At 36.2% G+C, this 21798-nt stretch overlaps 1 protein-coding gene across 10 annotated transcripts in view; it reads left to right on the plus strand.

Annotated features, from left to right (window-relative positions):
* The first annotated feature begins 548 nt into the window (after window positions 1–548).
* LOC134543053 (synaptic vesicle glycoprotein 2A-like) overlaps window positions 549–21798 on the plus strand; it is a 130886-nt gene continuing 109636 nt past the window's right edge. For 7 of the 10 annotated variants that reach the window (XM_063387774.1, XM_063387827.1, XM_063387820.1 and 4 more), the window contains exons 1-3: window positions 555–777; window positions 1566–1625; window positions 2026–2187. In XM_063387774.1, coding sequence (XP_063243844.1) covers window positions 756–777; window positions 1566–1625; window positions 2026–2187 — 244 coding nt within the window. In that variant the 5' untranslated portion in view covers window positions 555–755. Of the gene's footprint in view, window positions 778–1565; window positions 1626–2025; window positions 2188–21798 lie in introns of all 10 variants that reach the window. The other 3 variants (XM_063387792.1, XM_063387854.1, XM_063387782.1) reach the window with 2 other exon arrangements.

A 21798-nucleotide genomic window follows, 5' to 3' on the forward strand; every position in this document is an offset into this window, starting at 1 on the left:
GCGGATATGATTGCATAATACAATATGGCAGACACTTCTAGAAAACAAAATTGCGGGATCCAAGATGGCGGATTCCCAAATGGCCTCTGGGGTCAAGGCCATCTATATGGCCGCCGAGTTTGTCAAGGTCAAAGGTCGAGATCAAATTTCATGGTTAAGGTCATACAAGATGGCCGTCGTGACGTCACAATCTAAGTTGACGGTCGGTGCCACACTCCAAAACCATGAACCAGTAGCCGGAGGAACCAACATAAACTAAATACTACCGACTTACAGGGGGCCTTCCTGACAGGTAGTTTGAGGCTCATCTGTACGTGCTTGATACGCATCTCTTGGGAGTGGCGCGATTTGTGGCTAACCCCCCCCCCCCCCCCCCCCCCCTCCAACTATTCAACATCGAATTTTAATTCCAAGATACTCTCAAGATTCACGAGTGTACATCGCTTAGCCTCGAAATTGCACAGAGTGAAGGATGCGTGTTACTGTCGCCGGGTCGTTCAGGGATACCAACCTCGCGCAGCACGGAGTGATAACGCAAGTAGGGTCGTTACAGATGAACAGGCGTCGTAACTCCCTCGTCTCGCAAGTAATCCTGGTGTTAAAGCAGAGTGGTGGGGGTAAAACCTACTGTCTGCGTGGCTGCACGCAGACGTGATAAGGATGAGTGGGAAGAACGAGGTATAAAATGTGAAGGCTGGCCCGCTGGTGAAGGAATAGTTTGCACGGCGAATAATATTTCGTTGTGAGAAGCTGCGATGCCAGAACAGGGAACGACAGGTAAATAAATTAACAGTTATTTTTTGCATCAGAAACTTTATTTAGGTAAAAATACCATTGACTGAGAACATACAAGTTTACTACGAGCTAATGGTCTAGCTGACCCGGGCACACATACGGTGCGCAGAGCTTCAGAAAAAAAACACGCGATTTAAAAACTTCTCAAAATTTTCGAGTGGGGTCTTTTTACGAAGAGCATTTAAGAACACGCTGAGGGCATATAAGTAGTTCTGTTTCCGTATTTAGTTTTAAAGTGTATTTTTAGAAGAGTGAAAATGGCTTAAACGGATTACTTTTTTCAGAAAAATGTTTAGGCATGAAACACTCGGAAAAAATTCTTAAAAGCACTCGAGGAACTTGTATTACACTATCATTACACTTGCATTACATTACACTTAACATAACATTACTTTTACATTACATTATCTTCATTTCCCTTCCATAGAATGTTATGGTTACCCCTCATATCTCATAGTTGCCCTATGCACGGCGAGAAGACTGCACTGCGCACCAGTCCACAGCCTTGCGCTTAGAGGCGATACCGTGCTAGAAGTACTAGCAGCGGTACACTTATCCCGCCTCACTAAAACAAATATACTCGTCAAGATCTTAGTGAGTTCCAGGCCACAGGGTACCGATTCGGTGGTCATGAATTTGAGTTCTTCCGGATGGGTGCTGGTAGAGTTTCAGAATGTTGATCTGCAACAGTAAAGTGAAGACAATTCTCCAATTATACCTACATTCGTTTTAGTCTCAACTTATATTTAGCAATCACTTCTCTTTTGTAGATGCTAAGAGGAAGGCGGGCAATGAGTGCATGGACTTCGAAGGTGCTATCAACCAGGCAGGTAAGCTACATTTGAGACTTATCATTACAAAGTTTCATTGTAATAATAATTATAGTGAAACACTTGCGTGTTTTCCGTTTCATATGTTTTAAATAACCTAACGTGAGATTACAAGATAGTCGTTCAAAGTTATAACTCCAGTTCCATGAACTGCAACTGATTCAAACATGTTTATCTGAGAACACCTAATCCTATATGTTCCACGAAAAAGATGTTGAAACTGGATGCCATGGAATCGTGTGCTGTTTATTAATGGATATCTGTTTATCTTTCGTGTAACTTCGCTACCAGCATATACATAAAAAACATACGGAAAAATCTAATTAAAAAATTATTTCATCACTGCATACCTTTTACTCGTGTGCTAACAGATAGTTTTATAAATTATTTGGTTTTACAGGGCATGGGAAATTCCACTACTGTCTTCTTCTGGGATGTGCCTTGTGCTTAGTGTCCACGGTATGCGAGATTTATGGGACGGCATATCTTCTACCAGCGGCGCAGTGCGACTTCAACATGACAGCACAGCAGAAAGGTCTTTTGGGATCCATTGCACTCATAGGTTTGTTTGAATTAAATTATTTTAATATATATGGAATTAATATATTTTAAACGAAATAAGTGAAGGAGCAAGGGCGCCCATATGATAATTTGTAAGGGGGGGGGGGGGGCAGACTTAGGGGTATGAAGTATTTTTAATATTTTGGAAGACTAACTGCGGCTTGTTACTAGCAATAAAATAGTTCCAGTTCTGACCCTGTTAAATTTTTTTGTCCTGTTACTAAAATACTAGACCACAGTACTCATTCGCTATAAGAAAAACTTTATTGGCTACTTTATTAATTAAATATTAACTATTTTATTTAAACAAATGAATTTTTAGCAACACAAATGCAGGAATACAGTCATACTTTTGCAGCGTCTCGGGTACACGAATATCAAGAATACAGTCCTTCAACTCAATGCTCACTTTACCCCTAAATAAATGTCACGTACAAATTAAATTAAAATAATTATAAAGTTTTAAACGTGTTGGTCAAAATATTTAACTTTGGGAGAGAAACAATTTAAATATGTCATCACAGTAAGAAAATAGTTGTTTTTAAATGTAACGCCTGAACTATGCTTATTATTATAGTCAAAATGTGTTTCAAACAATTTTATTTTATTTTCAACTGTTATTTACCTTTACCACGGCGATATTGTAACACACAAAATATTCCCTCGTTCACAGTTAAATGAATATTAGTATGTTTCGATATGAATCATAATTGCTTATCATTTAGAATTAGCACAGATGGATTCAGTAGTTAAGGACTATAAATTTATTTAGTGATAGTAAAGCTTCAAATTACAAATGTGAAATCTCTTTACAATATTCAAATAAGATATAAGTTACTATCAAAAGGAATTGTTTCAAATCATGTAACTTCAAACTAAATTTAATATTATCAGCTCAAATCATGTTATCAATTGAGTGCCTTTAAAAAGTGCTTACGGCTATTTATGCTCAATGGTGTCAGCAAATTGGACCACTGGATATGAACTACACTTAAGGGACAAGGTAAATTCTCAAACGTAAATTGCAAAATTAAGTTATTAATCAAACAGCAACTTCTAATTACATCTGATCAGACACAAAATCAACATTAGGTATAGTTAGAACAAATTAAAATTTAGTTCATGCCAAAAATTATTCACAATAAAATTAAATTGAAGATGAACTTCTGGAAAATTAGTGTGATCTCAGATTATATGAAAAGAAAATTATTTAGGTACTTGATAATCGATAGTTCAAGGGACTCTCGAAAATTGTTCAAATGCTATTCAATACGACGATAACCAACCTCCGTCAGTACATGCGAAAGTATGACGACACAGATGACCTCTGGCTCTGCAACACAGCTGTGCGTGGTACAGGAACTATGGCTGCTCACTGCCGCTGCTTCCTTCCTCGCAGTGGGAAAGGTCTTGTTCGGTACGCACCAATGGTCGACTTCGAAGTTCTGTGTGAAACACGGCGCCCTCAACTGCTTCTATGGCGCCACTGCCGGTCAATCGTTGGTTCCTTCCGGCTGGAGCGGTTTTGATATGAACTTGCAGAAATTCTTCTCCTCAGCTCGATTCTCTTCAGTCAAAAATGTTGATCGCTGGCATTACAGCACGTTTAACAGCGTCAGTAATCAGTCTTGCAGGCTGTAAACTTAGTTGACTGGTTGCATTCGTTTCCGTCGTGAAAATTTGATAGTTCGTTTCAAAGCAAGCAATAGATCGTGAATAAACCCTATCGTGGTTGCAGTTTATCGCCTACGATGACTCAAATTTGATGTCACAATAATCTAATTCATTAATACTACTTCTGCCACATTGCTTTATTAGTAAAAAACTTGAATGTCAGTCGAAACTATAATAAAATATTGCAAAATTGATATTTCGTGGATAATCAGAAGTAATAACGATGTCTCTACAAAACCGTGGTAGAACGAAAACTCCTTCTTTCTAAAGAATGTACTTTTCCTTTGTTATTTAAACGACTTTCAGATGTCAAAACACAAAACATAAACTGAATGTCCTAGCTATCGCTATTCGCTGGATATGCTAGCCAATCATTAACTTTCTTACAAGTTCATCTTCTTATAATAATTACATTTATTGTTTACACACGAATTTCAATGGGTTATTTATAAAATATAAACATTTTATAAAACAAGCAAAGATAAAAAAAAGAGGAATTTCATATCAGTGTCTAAACACAATCATTGAGGATTAACCTAATTTAAATTAACATAATTGTTAAGTCGGAATAAAGTATAATAATTTAGTTTTCAGTATCTTATGCTTCTCTACCTTCATAATTTAATACAGAAAACAAATTAAAAATGCACACATCACACGATTTTTCACTGGTATTGACATAAAAAGCAAATTTTAAGATAAATTATTATGCATAAGTTTGATTACGGATTTGACTCTAATATTTATCTGAAAAAGCAAACTGTAAATTTATTTTCTTCTTGCGGAACAAGTCAAGCACTTTGTCCTCGAAACCAGGTTTTTTTTCACTCTTTTCCTGTGGACACTTAGAAGGCACAAGCTGGATAGACGGTCCTCGCCAGTAGTACTTCTCAGCCACGTCTTCACTTTACGCAGTGTGCTGAAAGAACGCTCTATTGTGCAAGTTGTGGGGGGTATGGTTTGGTAGAATATAAGCAGTCTCCTTACTGCTGGGTAAAACATTGTTTCTGAAAGTATATCATGGAGCTTTGTTTTTTCCAAACATTCCTTATTCGTCCAGACGTCATACCATAATCTGGCTTCTGCTTCCAAGTTGTCGATTTGATAAAACTTTTGCAAACTTTTTATGTCTCTAATGAAATCTTCCTTCGTCTCCTTTTTCATCAAATGTGGGTGAAGAATTCCACCTTTGAAATGTATGCCTTTATCTCTTTCAAATCTTGTAGTAAGTGACATAATTATAGAATCCATGTACGGATTGTAAATTGCAACTTTGAAATAGTCTTCAGGTGATGAGCACTGGACATTCACGTTACATCTGTGGGTCTGCCTTCCAGCCAATATTGGGATTCTTATATCTATGTCAAGATCATTACAATCTTCTTTTACTGCCTCGAAAATGGTTTTGAATTCGTCATTGCTTTCTCTCTGCTTTTGAAAATTTTTTAGCAGGTCAGTATTGATGTATCTGTCACCACACAAAAGTTAACATGATGCAATGCGTGGTGCAACTGTGGTTAGTCGCTGTGAGGTCACTTTATATCACTCGTGCAATGAGGCAAGTTATGGAATGTTAAAAAAAAAAAAAATAAAAAAAAATAAGGGGAACGCAGGGGAGGGCAGAGGGCAGACGGCAGTCATTGTTTTTACTATTTAATATTATATATATATTCCGTTTTGCTTCCGAGTCTACTGAAGGTAGCGGAATCCTTATCCTTTTAAACACATTTGAAGGGAAAAAAAGTTTTACCTCTAAAATCAAAAATTCCAACATAAATTTTACGTTGTAGACTTTTCTGAACAATAATTCTTATTTGAGTAACTTTAATGGTGTAAGCTTACCTTAAAAATTGTGAATATTCTGAGCGGATGTGACGAATGAGGAAAACTAAGAAACACTACATAATAACAATGTTTTTTATCTTTACACTTTTCACTGATTTATTTACACTTAAGTTATTTATACTGACTGACTACACTTAACTAAATCTAGACCAGATGCATAAAACTGTAGACCTAAAGACTATTGAAAAATCTCTGCTTTGAGATGTTATTTGTGAACATACACATCATTATGACGAAAAAGTAGCAAAACATTTCGCCGTCTGGAAGCTCATGTCAACTGTCGCGTCGTCTAACTCTGACTGGTCTAAATATGTTGTGTTGTGTTATCGCGTGAGCGTGGGCATGTAAAAAACGATATACAATAATATCTTCGTGTTGAACCACTTCTACATAATACCGAATTTAAATAATTTTCTTTAAAGTAAAACACCTGACTACACTATATATTTTTTTCCTTCCCAGAAAGCTAGAAAGGGGGGGGGGGATGCTTCCCCCCCCCCCTGCCACCGGGTATGGGCGCCCTTGTGAAGGAGTGTGTAATAGTTCTTCCGGGGACAGTGTTCAGGGAGTGGAGATGGAGCCGGGTCAATGACCAATTGCTCTGACGTCACGGCGGCCATCTTGGACTCACAAATTCATCAAAATTCCTAAAAATGACTCAGAATGACTCAAAAATTTCCTGTTTTGAGGAAAAACTTAACGTTTTCTTCCTCAAAATTAAAAAATTAGGATTTAAAAAAACATCAAAAGTCTTTTGCCTTATAAACAACACATATTCCTAAAAGCGGCTTAAATTCCTAAGAACTAGCCGCTCTAAGCCGCTGATGTCACCTAGGATTATGACGTCACCGTTGCAAATTCCGTTACGGCCGCCATATAAAAAATATTTATGTTAACTGTAATTAATGAAAAAAAAATTCAAAATTTACAAAAATATTTAATTAATAAAAATTTAATAATATTTTAAAAACATACATTTACGACATGGAGCTCGGAGTCCTACGTTCTAACCCAGCCAGAGAAAAAAAATGGCGACCGAACCTTCCTCCACGGAAGCCACCGGCAGACTGACCCCCACCACTTTTTTCATAACATATATATAATCAGGTAGTATGATGTCATGTCCGCCATCTTGAAAATACATCATATTTATGTTAGAATATTGGAAAAAATTGAAAAATCATTAAAAAAATTAATCAAATGAATTAAATAATAAAAATTAAAAAATTACTTAATAACCACTATTGCAATTATTATCATGGTCGGCATCTTGGTTTATATAAATGTTGCATGTTTCAATACACCCTCCATCTTGTTTAGTACGATGTCAACGTTAACTTTTCGTTACGACCACCATATTGGATTCTATTAAAGTTGCATGTTTCGTTATGGTCGCCATTTTGAAAATCCGTAATTTCAATGCTAGAAATTCCGAAAAAAATCCAAAAATTATTTAAAAAATTGCATACTACAAATGTTTAGTTATTTAAACGATATCGGTCCTGGGTTATTTTCCGACGACAGTAAACCAGTAATATTTATATATTTAAAAAATTCTAAATAAAAAGTAATAAAAACATTTTACACCACACCAGACATTTTGAATTATGTCAACACTGTATCAATTATCGTTATGAACGCCATCTTGAAAATCTTTATTTATTATCCGTTTTTAGTGAAAAAAGTTCAAAATTCATCAAAAAATTAACTTATTAGAATTCTGATTGATTAAATCGATTCCCGTCCTTGGTTAAAAACCGGTAAGAGGAAAAAATTAAAAAAAAAAATCCATTGTCCACTGAAGCTACCTAGACTGACCTCACACCACCAGTACCAAGGTATATCTCGTCAACTAGTATGACGTCATGGCCACCACCTTGTCTTCGTTCACTGGAGATGCCATCTTGATTTCGTTTACTAGAGTGTGCTGGTGCCATGTAAGTATAATTTTCTGTTCACTATACCTTTGACCTCGACTGTTGGCATTGAACTTTGACCTTGACCTTGAACTTTGACCTTGACCATGAAATTTGACCTTGACCTTGACGACCATCATGGTCCGACAATTTTGTTCAGTACTTGCTACCAGGAGCTACCACCTGCTAGAGGACGTTGCCAACATCTTGTTTTCGTCTGCTGGAGGATACCATCTTGTGTGTGTACTCGTCTTATAGAGTGCATTACCAGTCTAACCCGCTAGAATGCAGTAATCATTTATTATTACTGAGGTGCCCACCGTCTTGAAAATTGGGCGGCATCTTGGAATCGTGTAGTTTTTTTAGCCAGAAATTCGGAAAAATTTCAAAATTCATTAAATAAATTTGCAATTAATATACTTATTGATTAGATCGAATCGAGTTCTTGGTTCGATCCATGGTCAAAACAAAAAATTAATTTATGTAAAAAATAATCACTTCGATTATCATGTTAAAAATACTAAAAGAGGATTAAAATCATCTACTACCATCATTATATAAGCAATTTCGACCGCCATCTTAAATATTTCTATTTATTGACTTATAAAAACTGGAAAATTCCAAAATTCACAAAAAAAACTCATTAATTTACATATTGAATCGATGGTTTCCTGTCTTCGGTTTGCTTCTTGACCAGTGACAAGTGTACCTGAATATAAAATAAATTTTATATTTTGGTTTCCATTACCTTCGCGGAGTTTATCAATTATTCAATCTACGAAAAACAGCTCATGACTATATACGACAATGTTCGACAAATTAAATACGTAGTCGATAAGCCTAGCATGAAAATCTAGTTTTTTAAACTTATAATAACCTTTAAAATGTTCATATAAAAAACCATCCATACATACACACCAAGCGTCTTCGGAACGCGAGACCAGGTCATGAACAATGTCAGTCATATAGACCATGAACACACAGTACACACAGGAAACGGAATGAACACACAGTACACACAGGAAACGGAATGAACACACAGTACACACAGGAAACAGAATGAAAAAAGAATACACACAAAAACAATGAAAAAGGAATGAAAAAAGAGTACACACAGTACACACAGAAAATGGAATGAACACACAGTACACACAGGAAACGGAATGAAAAAAGAGTACACAGAGTACACACAGCAAACGGAATAAACACACAGTAGCAGAAACACAGGCTTAGTTATAAATCAGAATACAATAAATAAAACATTAAATTTTTGTAATTTGAATTTTTTTCTTAACATGATACAAGTGCAGGTAAAACAAGTAATTTTTATATGTAGCCTGCCTCTTTCAATTGTTTGAGTATGAAGGATATTTCTTTGATGCACGAATAGTTTCCTGCACATAGAGAGGCATGTAGAAATCTTAGCCGGTCACAAATATTTTTGGATCTTTCCATGATGTGTAATCAATCTCTTCTGCTACTTTCATCTTCCTTGCACGTTTAAATTAAATATTATAAACTCTGGTGTCTTCCGTTTTAACACCAACCACAAGGTCACTTTCATCATCGAGCCAGTGATCATCACAAGCTTGATCAGGATAATTTGTTTTATTACATCGTATCCAGTGTTTTTAAATCTCAGGACACCATAACAGTCTTCGATCTTACCTGCTTTAGGTGCTTCAGCACAGTCTTCTATCACGTCGCCAACTACAGAGTCACTATCGTCATCTCCATAGTAGTCAGTATCTTCACGTGAATTACTGTAAGACCTCGAAATCGTTGATGTTGGAGCTGCTTTATTGTCAGTAGTATATATTAGTTCCTCCGGGCACAGGGTTCAAGTGAGGAGCCGAGCAGCATGTCCGCCATATTCGATTGTGACGTCACGGCGGCCAACTTGGATGGTTGTAACTTTATCCTTTGACCTTACCCTGACCCCGACGGCCATTTTGGATCCACCATCTTGGATCCGCCATTTTTGATGACATCATTTTGTTTTCTCGAAAATTCCGGCATTGTGTTTTCCGCCATATTGGATTATGACGTCACCGTTGCAATTTTCGTTACGGTCGCCATCTTTAACTTTTTTACTTACTATCCGATTTTAATGAAAAAAATTTTAAAATTTATAAAAAAATTCAAATAATAAAAATTTATTAAAAAATATTTAAAAATCATACATTAACGACACGGAGCTCGGAGTCAGTGGTTCGAACCCGACGAGTGCAAAAAAATAATAATGGCGACCGATCTTCCCCCGTGGTGGCTGCTGGCAGACTGACCCCCACCACTTATGTCAAAGTATATATATCTTAACCTAGTATGACGTCATGACCGCCATCTTGAAATCCGTAATTTTTATGTTAGAAAAACGGGAAAAAATTTAAAAATCATTAAACAAATTAACTACTCGAATTAATTAATAAAAATGAATTAAAATAATACTTAAAACCACTGTAGCACGTATTGTTATGGTCGCCATCTTGGATTATATAATTGTAGCAGGTTTCGTTACGCCCGCCATCTTGGTTGAGTACGATGTCGCCGTTACACTTTAAGTTATGACCTCCATATTGGATGCTATTACTGTTGCATGTTCCGTTACGGCAGCCATCTTGGAATTGTGTAATTATATAGCTAGAAATTCGGGAAAAATTCCAAAATTCATTAAATAAACCATTCATCAATTTACATATTGATTCGGTCAGTTGCTGTCCCTGGTTCGATACTTGATCGATTCAATATAGATTAATTTTATGTAAAAAAATAATAATTTCAATAAACCATGTTCAACATTCTTAAAGAGACTTTAAATCCTATAAGTCATCATGTCCGCAGTCTTGGAAATTCGTAATTATTTAGCTATAACTCGGTAAAAGGTTCAAAATTCATTAAATAAATTTACAACCAATAAAATGAGTAATTAGATCGACTTAGGTCCTTGGTACGATTCGGAATGAAGATGAAAAATTAAATATAACAACAATTCAACATAATAGTGGCAGGTTCGAGAAATAAATCAACACAAGTTCTTTCACAAAATAAACTTTATTACATAATATGTATTCTACTACAGGACCACTTGCTAAAGTTAACATTATAATAATCATTTAGGTCCGCATAAACGTGAAATGGCTAATTCTTAGCTCCAATCGGCTTTATACTAGAAAGAGTCCAGCCAAAACCTTTACAGACATAGTCCTCCTCTTCTTGACAGAGTTTCTGGATACCGTTTTTAACATTTTGCTTCACATCGTTATAATTGTAAATTACTGCAGCCGATGTCTTGAATGCACACTTATTCACTTCGTCTTCGAATGTATACGGCTTTCCATATATACAGTCCAACCACAAGTTATATTTTAATGGTCCGTTTGTTGCTACGTCATCAGTAAGCTGATTGGTTATGTCCTCTCTGATATCATCAAGAAAATTACAAATGTCTTTCGACTCACCTAACGTATTTAGATAGTAGTAGTCTTTCAATGTTCCACGAAATGCAGACTGCGCCAAGTAGAACCCATTATCATTCACCTGTAGAGCACCGAACACAGTCTTAGGTTTATTTTCATATCCAGATACCATAGCAATCGGTTGCTGAGCATCTGTTTTTTTGCTTGTACGCTTACGAGTCTCCAATCTAAAGCGAGGAGTCGAAATATCTACAGGTAGTACTTCAGTAGACACACGGACTTCACCTTTACATTTTTTCACATGTCGTCGCAAACTGTCAATACGTGTAAACCAACCATGGCACCCATCACAGCGAAACTTTATACGAGAAGGATTCTTCCTGCATTTACTCCACGCATGTCTTCGTACGTCATGAGCAAATGCGAACGACATATCACAGTAGCTGCAAGGATACCGTGGTGATGAAGCCGATCCTTTCAGACCCGAACCAGATGATGTTGTTGCAGCAGTTGCGCCATCTCCAGGCATACTCTTATGCACATCGATGCATCGTTGTTGTATAGAAACCTTACTTTCTGCCGCACAGCAGGACCTTAACATGTCTTCATGTGCGTTTTCATATTATCTTTCCTGGCAATTTGCTTATGGCATTTCTCACAAACAAACATTTTACGATAATGGTTCTTGGTACATTCTCTCTTCTCATGCCGTCGAGCATTGCTGCTGTTTGAGAAAATCTTGTCACAGTAACAGCACCGATGTTCGTTAGTCGTTGTCGAATCACCACCCATTGAAGTTTCCATCGAGGGCGAAACGCAGTTCGTCGAGTTTTCCTGCGTAGTCAGCACCACCGGCATTAAAGTCTCTTCTGCTGACGGTATCGCGACTGTTGAAGTTTCCTCTTGTGATGACGTCATCGTTGCTGACGGGATCTGTACCTTCTTCGACGTCGCTGACGTCAGGGTTCCCGTAGACGATGGTACAAACTCCGAGTTCGACGTTAAAGTCGGTAAAGATGCCATCGAGTTCGCAAGAACAGGTAATTACGCGATTTATGCACCAGATTAAACATACTAGGTGATCTTTACACCGTCGACGTCAGTAACAACTGAGCCACCTGCTGTCTAGGACTCGCTTATATACATGCACCGGTTGGAATAACACTCTAGTCAAATCAATAACCAATTACTATAATACTCTAGTCAAAACATCATTTAAAAAAGAAGCACACCAAAATAAGGTAACACATTTGGAAGCAAATTCGACAAATGAAATGAACACGCAATGCACGCACTAGCAGCTTGCATCACAAAGTTAACATTTAAATTTCATTCAAGCGAAGTATCAAGCCAATGACAATCCTATTGGTCATACTATCCTTAAAATTACACAGTGTTATAAATCACACCAGTTATAGAAGGACTTATAGTTTATAACGCACATCATTTCAGCCATTGATCGTTAACAAATTCGAATTTAAAAAAATGCAAAATATACATGGTAAACGAAGAACCAGGAACGTAAATATTTTATATACTTTATGAACACTGTAGACGCCAAGAGCATGAAAGTACATACGTAAGAATGATATTTAATAAAAGTCATATTAAATTGTATATTTATTTCCAATAATATACATCTGATCAAAAAAAAGTGGGTTCCATTCTATAAACCCTGCATTTCTTAGTTCATGTTTCTTTGAGGACGTATAAATTTTCAACATTTTGCGAACCAAGTAGAAGTTTTAGCCTATTCTCCAATCATTTGGATTGACTCTCGATGATCAATTTGGTCTCGCGTGCTACGGCTTCCATCTTCTTTACATATATGTTATTATTAGTCTTAATATCTTCGCGTCCGTGTCATTATCACAGACGTAAAGACATCATCGCCGTAGCTACCAGTTACAATACCAGGAGCTGCATCAATATCACTCATTTTATGATATCGTTTCCACATTTCTGTTGTCAGAGACGTACCACAATCTATGATCTTGTGAGCTTTACAATAGTCTCTATTGTTTTCTAGACATGGTTAGCTCCATTCTCATTTTCTTTAAAAGCCTATGTGTCCAGTTTTATTATTTAATCCTTCAACGCATCATCCCAAACTCAATTAAATCATCTTAGTATATAGAAAAAAAATCATCAAAGTTCCTTTCATTTAATCTTAGGAACCGCATCATCCTTTCCACCTATAGTTTAGTTTCTTGAGCCCAAGAGTCTTTCATTATATATACCATGCAGTGTTCTTCAAGAGATGTGGTATACCACCATTTCTACATACAAATCCATCCTATCAATGATTTGTTTACACATAAAAAAACCTTCACGTTATTTTTACATGTTTTATTAAATTATCTCTTCGACTAAAATAATTACCACACATAGTAATTTCTACAAAGGACACATTGTCCAAGACATTTGAACCATCATCTGTCTGAAAACAACCATGTCTCATCTATATCACAAAGTAAACGAGGGTTAGAGGAGATAGGTCAAACAAGTGCTAGTCACTCATAGGGTAAGGAACAGGTGTTCGATACCTATCTCATACATTGTAGCATCTATGTATTTTTCTTACCTCATGTAGAAAAATATCTTACAATGCATACGAATTTAAACTTATTCACGTGCGACTAGTCAAAAGTACCTAAATTCAAGCACATTAACCTCAAAGAAAATTTAAAAAATTCTCAAGGATAGAGGCAGAGACTTCTCGATCGAGACACGCATACCGTCACCCGCAAATGAACATTGACCCCTCGCGCAGGAGTTGAAAGCTTGCAGAATGCTGCGGCAGTCATATGTTTGCTCGAGTCATACACACATCACGTCGCTAGTCTTCCCACTCATTTCACGTAAAACTCCAGTGAAATCGTAATCCAGCATACGTAAATTACTTGCTGGAACCACTTCAAAGTATGCATCACTGAAACAGAGCAGAACATCAGCCTTCGTATGTATAACTTGCTACCAACAAAAAAAAAAAATTTGTAGCACATATACGAGAGGAGTCGATTCCTACATACCATACTGTGAAAGCCGATACTCTGATAATTATAAGCAGCAAAATATTTCAAATCAGGACCCCTGTCAGTATACATTATTTCCATGTTGTAAAAATTCATGTTAGTAATCAGCAACGAAGGAGTGAGTAACTTGGACGAAGAACCGCTTTCCAAGTATCCAGAATCTTACTGATACAGCCCATACAGTGCACCAGAGTACTCCGAAGTATGATAAATTGATTAACATCATTTAATTTTTTAATATCACCTCCGTAGTGTACACCAATATATGACAGGTTACGATTTAAGACCATAAATTTCCCACAAGTCTGTTAGTTTTATTTCGGGAAGTAATAAATTATTTCTCAGAAATAATAAATCAAGTTCCTATCAGATTTCCTCTAACTTTACGGTATTACATACACCAGCACTTTACCAAAACATCTCCCATAAAAAATCTTAAGAATTCAGATGGCATACTCAGACAAAAATAATTTTAGCAAAATAAACTGTCTTGAACATTATTTGTAAAAATAATAATACACACAAACAAGTCAAAACGTGCATTACAACTCCGACCAAAATTACGTGTCACATGTAGATTATTACATTAAGATAAACGATGTAGGTTAAGAAAAATAAATCAAATAATATTTTTAATTCTATAATTTATATAAAATTGTACATTAATACACATTAAAATCTGACACTGTATATATATCGTATACATTTCTCAGTTCATGTGACATTCATTTTTATTAAAATAAATTATTATATTTCGTTTTTAGAGTGACAAAATACAAATAATTCATACAGATCACGATACATCAGTTCAGGAGTGTAGCACCTTAGAGGACCAGAGATGTTGATGCTAGAAACCTTCCTTTACAAAATTTATAATGTTTTTTCAAGTATAATTTTCGTGTAACCTGTACATCGCACTTCTCACACAGAAATTTTACACGGTCAAGATTTCTTCTGCAGCCATGCTTTTCATGGATGCGTGTACTTCGTAGTCGTTCAAATCGTTTACCACAGTAGCAGCACTGATACAGATATTCATCGTAATTACCATCGCTTCCCCGCTATACAACTTGCAAATGAACTTTGCTTTTACAATGCCTAATCAAATTACTTTTGTTTGTGAAATGTACACCACACGGGTCACACGGAAATGTCACACGATTAGCGTTTCTTCTACAGACATGATTTTCATGTCTTCTTGCATGTTGACGGTATTTAAAACTCTTATCACAGTACGTACACATATGTCTCGTCGTTAGACCTTGAGTCACCGATGGCTCGGAAAGTATCTTACTTTCAATGTACACTGCTGTTGTAGGTGACGAAGTCCCGTATGTTGCATGAGCTGGGGATTTCCCAGTCGACATTGACAGATCATCTGTACTGGATGCCAAAGAATCTGATGTATACACGACTGATGCAGAAGCTGGGAATTGCTCACAAAATGTTTTATTTACCAAATGCGGTGTAGTTGCAGGTATCGGAGTCTCCTCTGCGTTCGATAATGCACACATTGAAGTCTCTTGGAGTGAAGAGACAGTAGATACAGCCATCATCGGGATCTCTGGAGCTGCCCTCATCGTTGTCATCGGGATCTGCTTCGTCATCATCGCCTCCGTCGTCAGGGACCCTGGTGAAGACGCGAGACCCTCCGCCAAGATCTCTGCAGCCGTTGACCCCGCCACCATTGGGATTTGTACCGATGTCATCGTTGCTACCATTGAGTTCGGATACACATGAATATTCATGTATCGGACTTATATGCAGACAAGTCAATCCATCAGATCTGCACTGCACCACTGCAAGACGTGGACTGAGGGACCTGCTGTCTAAGACTCGCTTAAATATCAGCGTCCGCTTGTATAATACACAAGTCAATACATCATCCATTGTTATTACTTAAAAAAAATTAGGAATTTAAAAGAGTACAAGTTTAAATTATATATTCAAAGAACTAATCACACATCCTACATACACGGTTAATTTGGACTTACTAGAAGGACCAAGAGTCTCTGAACAATGGAAATTTCAGAACTCAAACATTTTTTAAATTTTATTATGTACAGCTACACAAAACCTCCAACTGACTCCAAATGTCTACAACACATGACTAAAATATATTATCCGATACAAGGCTAGGTCCAAAGTCAATTATTTTTGTACCTCTCATCTTCAGTTCAGAGGACCTTCAGTGTTGATATAGCTACAGCCAAGATATGCCCAGTACCATACATCTTCAAAGCCTTCAGAGTCGATCCTTCTTAAGCCTTACGACAAAAGTCTCCCAAATGAGAAACCTACTCGATAGGTTTACTAGACATTTATATGCTTGTCATAGCACACATCGATAAATATCTTCGTAAATAACCCAAAATATTATCAGACCACCAGCATTCGATTTATACACCAACATATCCATCAACACAAGTCCATTCTACATTAAGCTCCTCACTTACTTACACCAGTCTACTCAGCTACACTCAGTACACAAAAACTAAAAGAAGTCAATTAACAACCTAGTATTTATGTACATTCGGTCATTTAACATGAGGTGCCCACCATATTGAAATTTGGGCACCATCTTAGATATTTGTATTTATTGACTTATTAGTTCGGGAAAAATTCCAAAATTCACCGAAAAAATCACACATTATTTTACATATTGAATCGAAACTTGCTTCGATCTATGGACGAAGCTGAAAATAAATTTAATTTAAATAACAGAAAAGTTTCAGGTTCGAGAAATAAAACACCACAAGTTCTTTTACAAACATAATATTTATTACATAAAATCTATCCTACTACATGGTCACTTGCGAAAGCCAGCAATCTTATAAACATTTAGCCCTGCATAGACGTGAAACGACTTATTCTTAGCTCCATCAGCTCCAACTGCTCCTAATGCTCCAACAGCTACAATAGCTCCAACAGCTCCAAATGCTCCAAAGGCTCCAAATGCTCCAACAGCTCCAAATGTTCCAAATGCTACCAATGCTCCAACAGCTCCAAATGCTTCAAATGCTCCAATTGCTCCAAATTGTCCAATCGCTCCAAACGCTCCAACTGATTTTAATTACTTTTTTTTTATCGAACTTAACATGTTTACATGCATGACTTTATTAGTATACATTTTTGGATGTCAGTGGTGACTTTTTTACACCTTTATGTTAAAAGTTTTATTTAGAAATGAGCTTTTCGAGAAATTGTTAAAATCCATATTGAAAAAAATATTAATTTTTCTTCAAGTTTATACACATACATTTAATTGAAACCATTATTTTATGTAGCCAGCTTCCTTCAGTTCTTTAAGTATGAAGGATATTTCTTTGATGTTCGAATAGTTTCCTGCACAAAGCGAACCATGTAGTAGTCTTAGCCTGTCAACCAATATGTTAGGATCTTCCCATGAGGTATAATCAATCTCTTCTGCTACGTTCATCTTTCTATTATGTTTACAATAAATATTATTATCTCTGGTGTTTTTCGTTTCAACACCAACCACAAGGTCACTTTCGGCATCGAGCCAGTGATTATCACAAGCTTGATCAGGATAATTTTATTTATTATGTCGTTTCCATCGTTGTGATCTCAGGCCACCATCACTGTATTCGCTCTTGACCGCTTTAGGTGCTTCAGCACAGTACTCAATCATGTCAGCCTTAGTTGTGACAGCACAGTCAGCGATCATGTCAACCTCAGATGTGTCACCTCAATCTTCAATCATGTCAGCATCACAAGATTAATCAAGATAATTTATTTTATTATGACGTTTCCACCGTTTTGGTCTTAGACCGCCATCACAGTCTTCGATCTTGACCGCTTTAGGTGCTTCAGCACAGTACTCAATCATGTCAGCCTTAGTTGTGACAGCACAGTCAGCGATCATGTCAACCTCAGATGTGTCACCACAATCTTCAATCATGTCAGCTTCAGATGTTTCATCACAGTCTTCGGTCTTGTCAGCTTCAGGTGGTTCTCCATCTTTCACATTTTCATGGAGACGACTAGATATTGGTGTAAATATATTTTCATTTCTAATGAGGTTGCTACTTTCTTCGTTTGTTTTTAATTTTAAATTATTGTTTTGATCTATATCAATATTTTTAGCATTAGATTTTTTACTTTCTTCATAATCATTATTGTCGTCTAATATTCTGCCTTCGTTCCTCTTCCACGATTTTGGAACACAGTCTTCGTTATCTTTATTCATCTTAGTTGTACATTTCTTGCAATGTCTATCCAAGTAATATCTTCTACCAAAGGATTTATGACACTGAATGCAATTAAATGGTTTTTGACAATGACCCAAACTACACTCGCTTCTCTCATGACGTTTAGCATTCTTTCTCAAGGTAAACACCTTGCTGCAGTATCTACAGTGATGTCGGTGTGATACAGCTACAGGCAACGAATCAGGGTACATGTTAGCTTCTGCGACTGATGACAGATGAAAACTAAGAGTTGTAAATTAAACCATTACTTAAATAGAATTTTTAAATTATTTTGTCAGCGAGAGTTAAGTTATCTCATACAAAATTACTGGTTGTAAGTAGTTCTACTTTTCATCAACAGATGACTCCTCATGTTGCTAGCTGGTAAATAATAATTATTTCTTTTATGCTGGATGCGGGATGCTCACTAACAATCTGTTGAAAAAGGTGTGCTTCCCTAGATCTCAAGAGGAAGAACATCGTCCTTATTTAAAAAAATTAGTGAATAACACCATGGCCGAGCGAGAATCACAAGATAACCTAATCACATATTAGCATCCAGCATGTATCAGTTGCCTGTATAAGCATTCTCTGTTGTCTGTATAAGAAGTCAATGTTTTGTGTGGGAAAGCAGGATGCTCCCTAACGATCGCAACAGGACAGCTTCGCTAGAACTCAAGGGGAAGGGAAATCTTCGTGTGTGATAGAGTTTCTCAGTTGTTTCATGACGTAGTAATCGTCTGATTAATGATCTTCTGTTTTTGTCTGATTTCCACCTGATAAAAAAAATTAAGTGCCGATTTGTTAATATGAATTCGGAAATTTATACGAAACTCTGAATAAAATTACCTGTCTTAGACACCAAGGACAATGCAGTTTGTCTTACATGTTAATGCTTCTCAGCTGTCCCATAGCATATTTTTCTGAGTAAGGTTATTTTTTTAAAATTTACCTAATAAATATATTGTAAGTGCTAATTTATTAGCAGGATTTCACTAATTAAATGTAACTCTGAATAAAATGACATGACGCATTTAGTAAAAAATCATTCATGCAGAGATCAATTTCTCACAAATAATCAGGATCACTCGGAGAAAACCATCAGATGTCTAGCCAGGAATAATCAAAAGCATTTGGAGAAATCCATTAAAATATTAACAAGAATAATCGGGAGCACACGGAGAAAACCTTCATAATATTGACAAGGATTATCAGAAGCACACGGAGAAAACTACCATAATATTGACAAGAATAATCAGAAGCACACGGAGAAAACCTCCATAATATTGACAAGGATAATCAGAAGCACACGGAGAAAACCACCATAATTTTGAGAAGAATAATCAGAAGTACACGGAGAAAACCACCACAGGTTTTCTTGATATCATAAAATTAGAGGGAAAAAAAAATAAATTAATCAAAAATTTAAGATAAAAACAAAAAATACATAAATAGATTCTGCTAGCTTGTGAACTTCTCATTGATGAGCAAAGATAGAGTTATAGTACAAGCCAGAATTTTATGGCTTACTAGAACTCTATCTTTGCTCATCAATGAGAAGTTCACAAGCTAGCAGAATCTATTTATGTATTTTTTGTTTTTATCTTAAATTTTTGATTAATTTATTTTTTTCCCCTCTAATTTTATGATATCAAGAAAACCTGTGGTGGTTTTCTCCGTGTGCTTCTGATTATCCTTGTCAATATTATGGAGGTTTTCTCCGTGTGCTTCTGATTATTCTTGTCAATATTATGGTAGTTTTCTCCGTGTGCTTCTGATAATCCTTGTCAATATTATGAAGGTTTTCTCCGTGTGCTCCCGATTATTCTTGTTAATATTTTAATAGATTTCTCCAAATGCTTTTGATTATTCCTGGCTAGACATCTGATGGTTTTCTCCGAGTGATCCTGATTATTTGTGAGAAATCGATCTCTGCATGAATGATATTTTACTAAATGCGTCATGTCATTTTATTCAGAGTTACATTTAATTAGTGAAATCCTGCTAATAAATTAGCACTTACAATATATTTATTAGGTGGATTTTAAAAAAATAACCTTACTCAGAAAAATATGCTATGGGACAGCTGAGAAGCATTAACATGTAAGACAAACTGCATTGTCCTTGGTGTCTAAGACAGGTAATTTTATTCAGAGTTTCGTATAAATTACCGAATTCATATTAACAAATCGGCACTTAATTTTTTTTTATCAGGTGGAAATCAGACAAAAACAGAAGATCATTAATCAGACGATTACTACGTCATGAAACAACTGAGAAACTCTATCACACACGAAGATTTCCCTTCCCCTTGAGTTCTAGCGAAGCTGTCCTGTTGCGATCGTTAGGGAGCATCCTGCATCCCACACAAAACATTGACTTCTTATACAGACAACAGAGAATGCTTATACAGGCAACTGATACATGCTGGATGCTAATATGTGATTAGGTTATCTTGTGATTCTCGCTCGGCCATGGTGTTATTCACTAATTTTTTTAAATAAGGACGATGTTCTTCCTCTTGAGATCTAGGGAAGCACACCTTTTTCAACAGATTGTTAGTGAGCATCCCGCATCCAGCATAAAAGAAATAATTATTATTTACCAGCTAGCAACATGAGGAGTCATCTGTTGATGAAAAGTAGAACTACTTACAACCAGTACTTTTGTATGAGATAACTTAACTCTCGCTGACAAAATAATTTAAAAATTCTATTTAAGTAATGGTTTAATTTACAACTCTAAGTTTTCATCTGTCATCAGTCGCAGAAGCTAACATGTACCCTGATTCGTTGCCTGTAGCTGTATCACACTTACATCACTGTCGATACTGCAGCAAGGTGTTTACCTTGAGAAAGAATGCTAAACGTCTTGAGAGAAGCGAGTGTAGTTTGGATCATTGTCAAAAACCATTTAATTGCAGTCAGTGTCATAAATCCTTTGGTAGAAGATATTACTTGGATAGACATTGCAAGAAATGTACAACTAAAATGAATAAAGATAACGAAGACTGTGTTCCAAAATCGTGGAAGAGGAACGAAGGCAGAATATTAGACGAAAATAATGATTATGAAGAAAGTAAAAAATCTAATGCTAAAAATATTGATATAGATCAAAACAATAATTTAAAATTAAAAACAAACGAAGAAAGTAGCAACCTCATTAGAAATGAAAATATATTTACACCAATATCTAGTCGTCTCCATGAAAATGTGAAAGATGGAGAACCACCTGAAGCTGACAAGACCGAAGACTGTGATGAAACATCTGAAGCTGACATGATTGAAGATTGTGGTGACACATCTGAGGTTGACATGATCGCTGACTGTGCTGTCACAACTAAGGCTGACATGATTGAGTACTGTGCTGAAGCACCTAAAGCGGTCAAGATCGAAGACTGTGATGGCGGTCTAAGACCAAAACGGTGGAAACTTCATAATAAAATAAATTATCTTGATCAATCTTGTGATGCTGACATGATTGAAGATTGAGGTGACACATCTGTGGTTGACATG

Source organism: Bacillus rossius, chromosome 1 (genome assembly GCF_032445375.1).
Source record: "Bacillus rossius redtenbacheri isolate Brsri chromosome 1, Brsri_v3, whole genome shotgun sequence".
NCBI lineage: Eukaryota > Metazoa > Arthropoda > Insecta > Phasmatodea > Bacillidae > Bacillus > Bacillus rossius.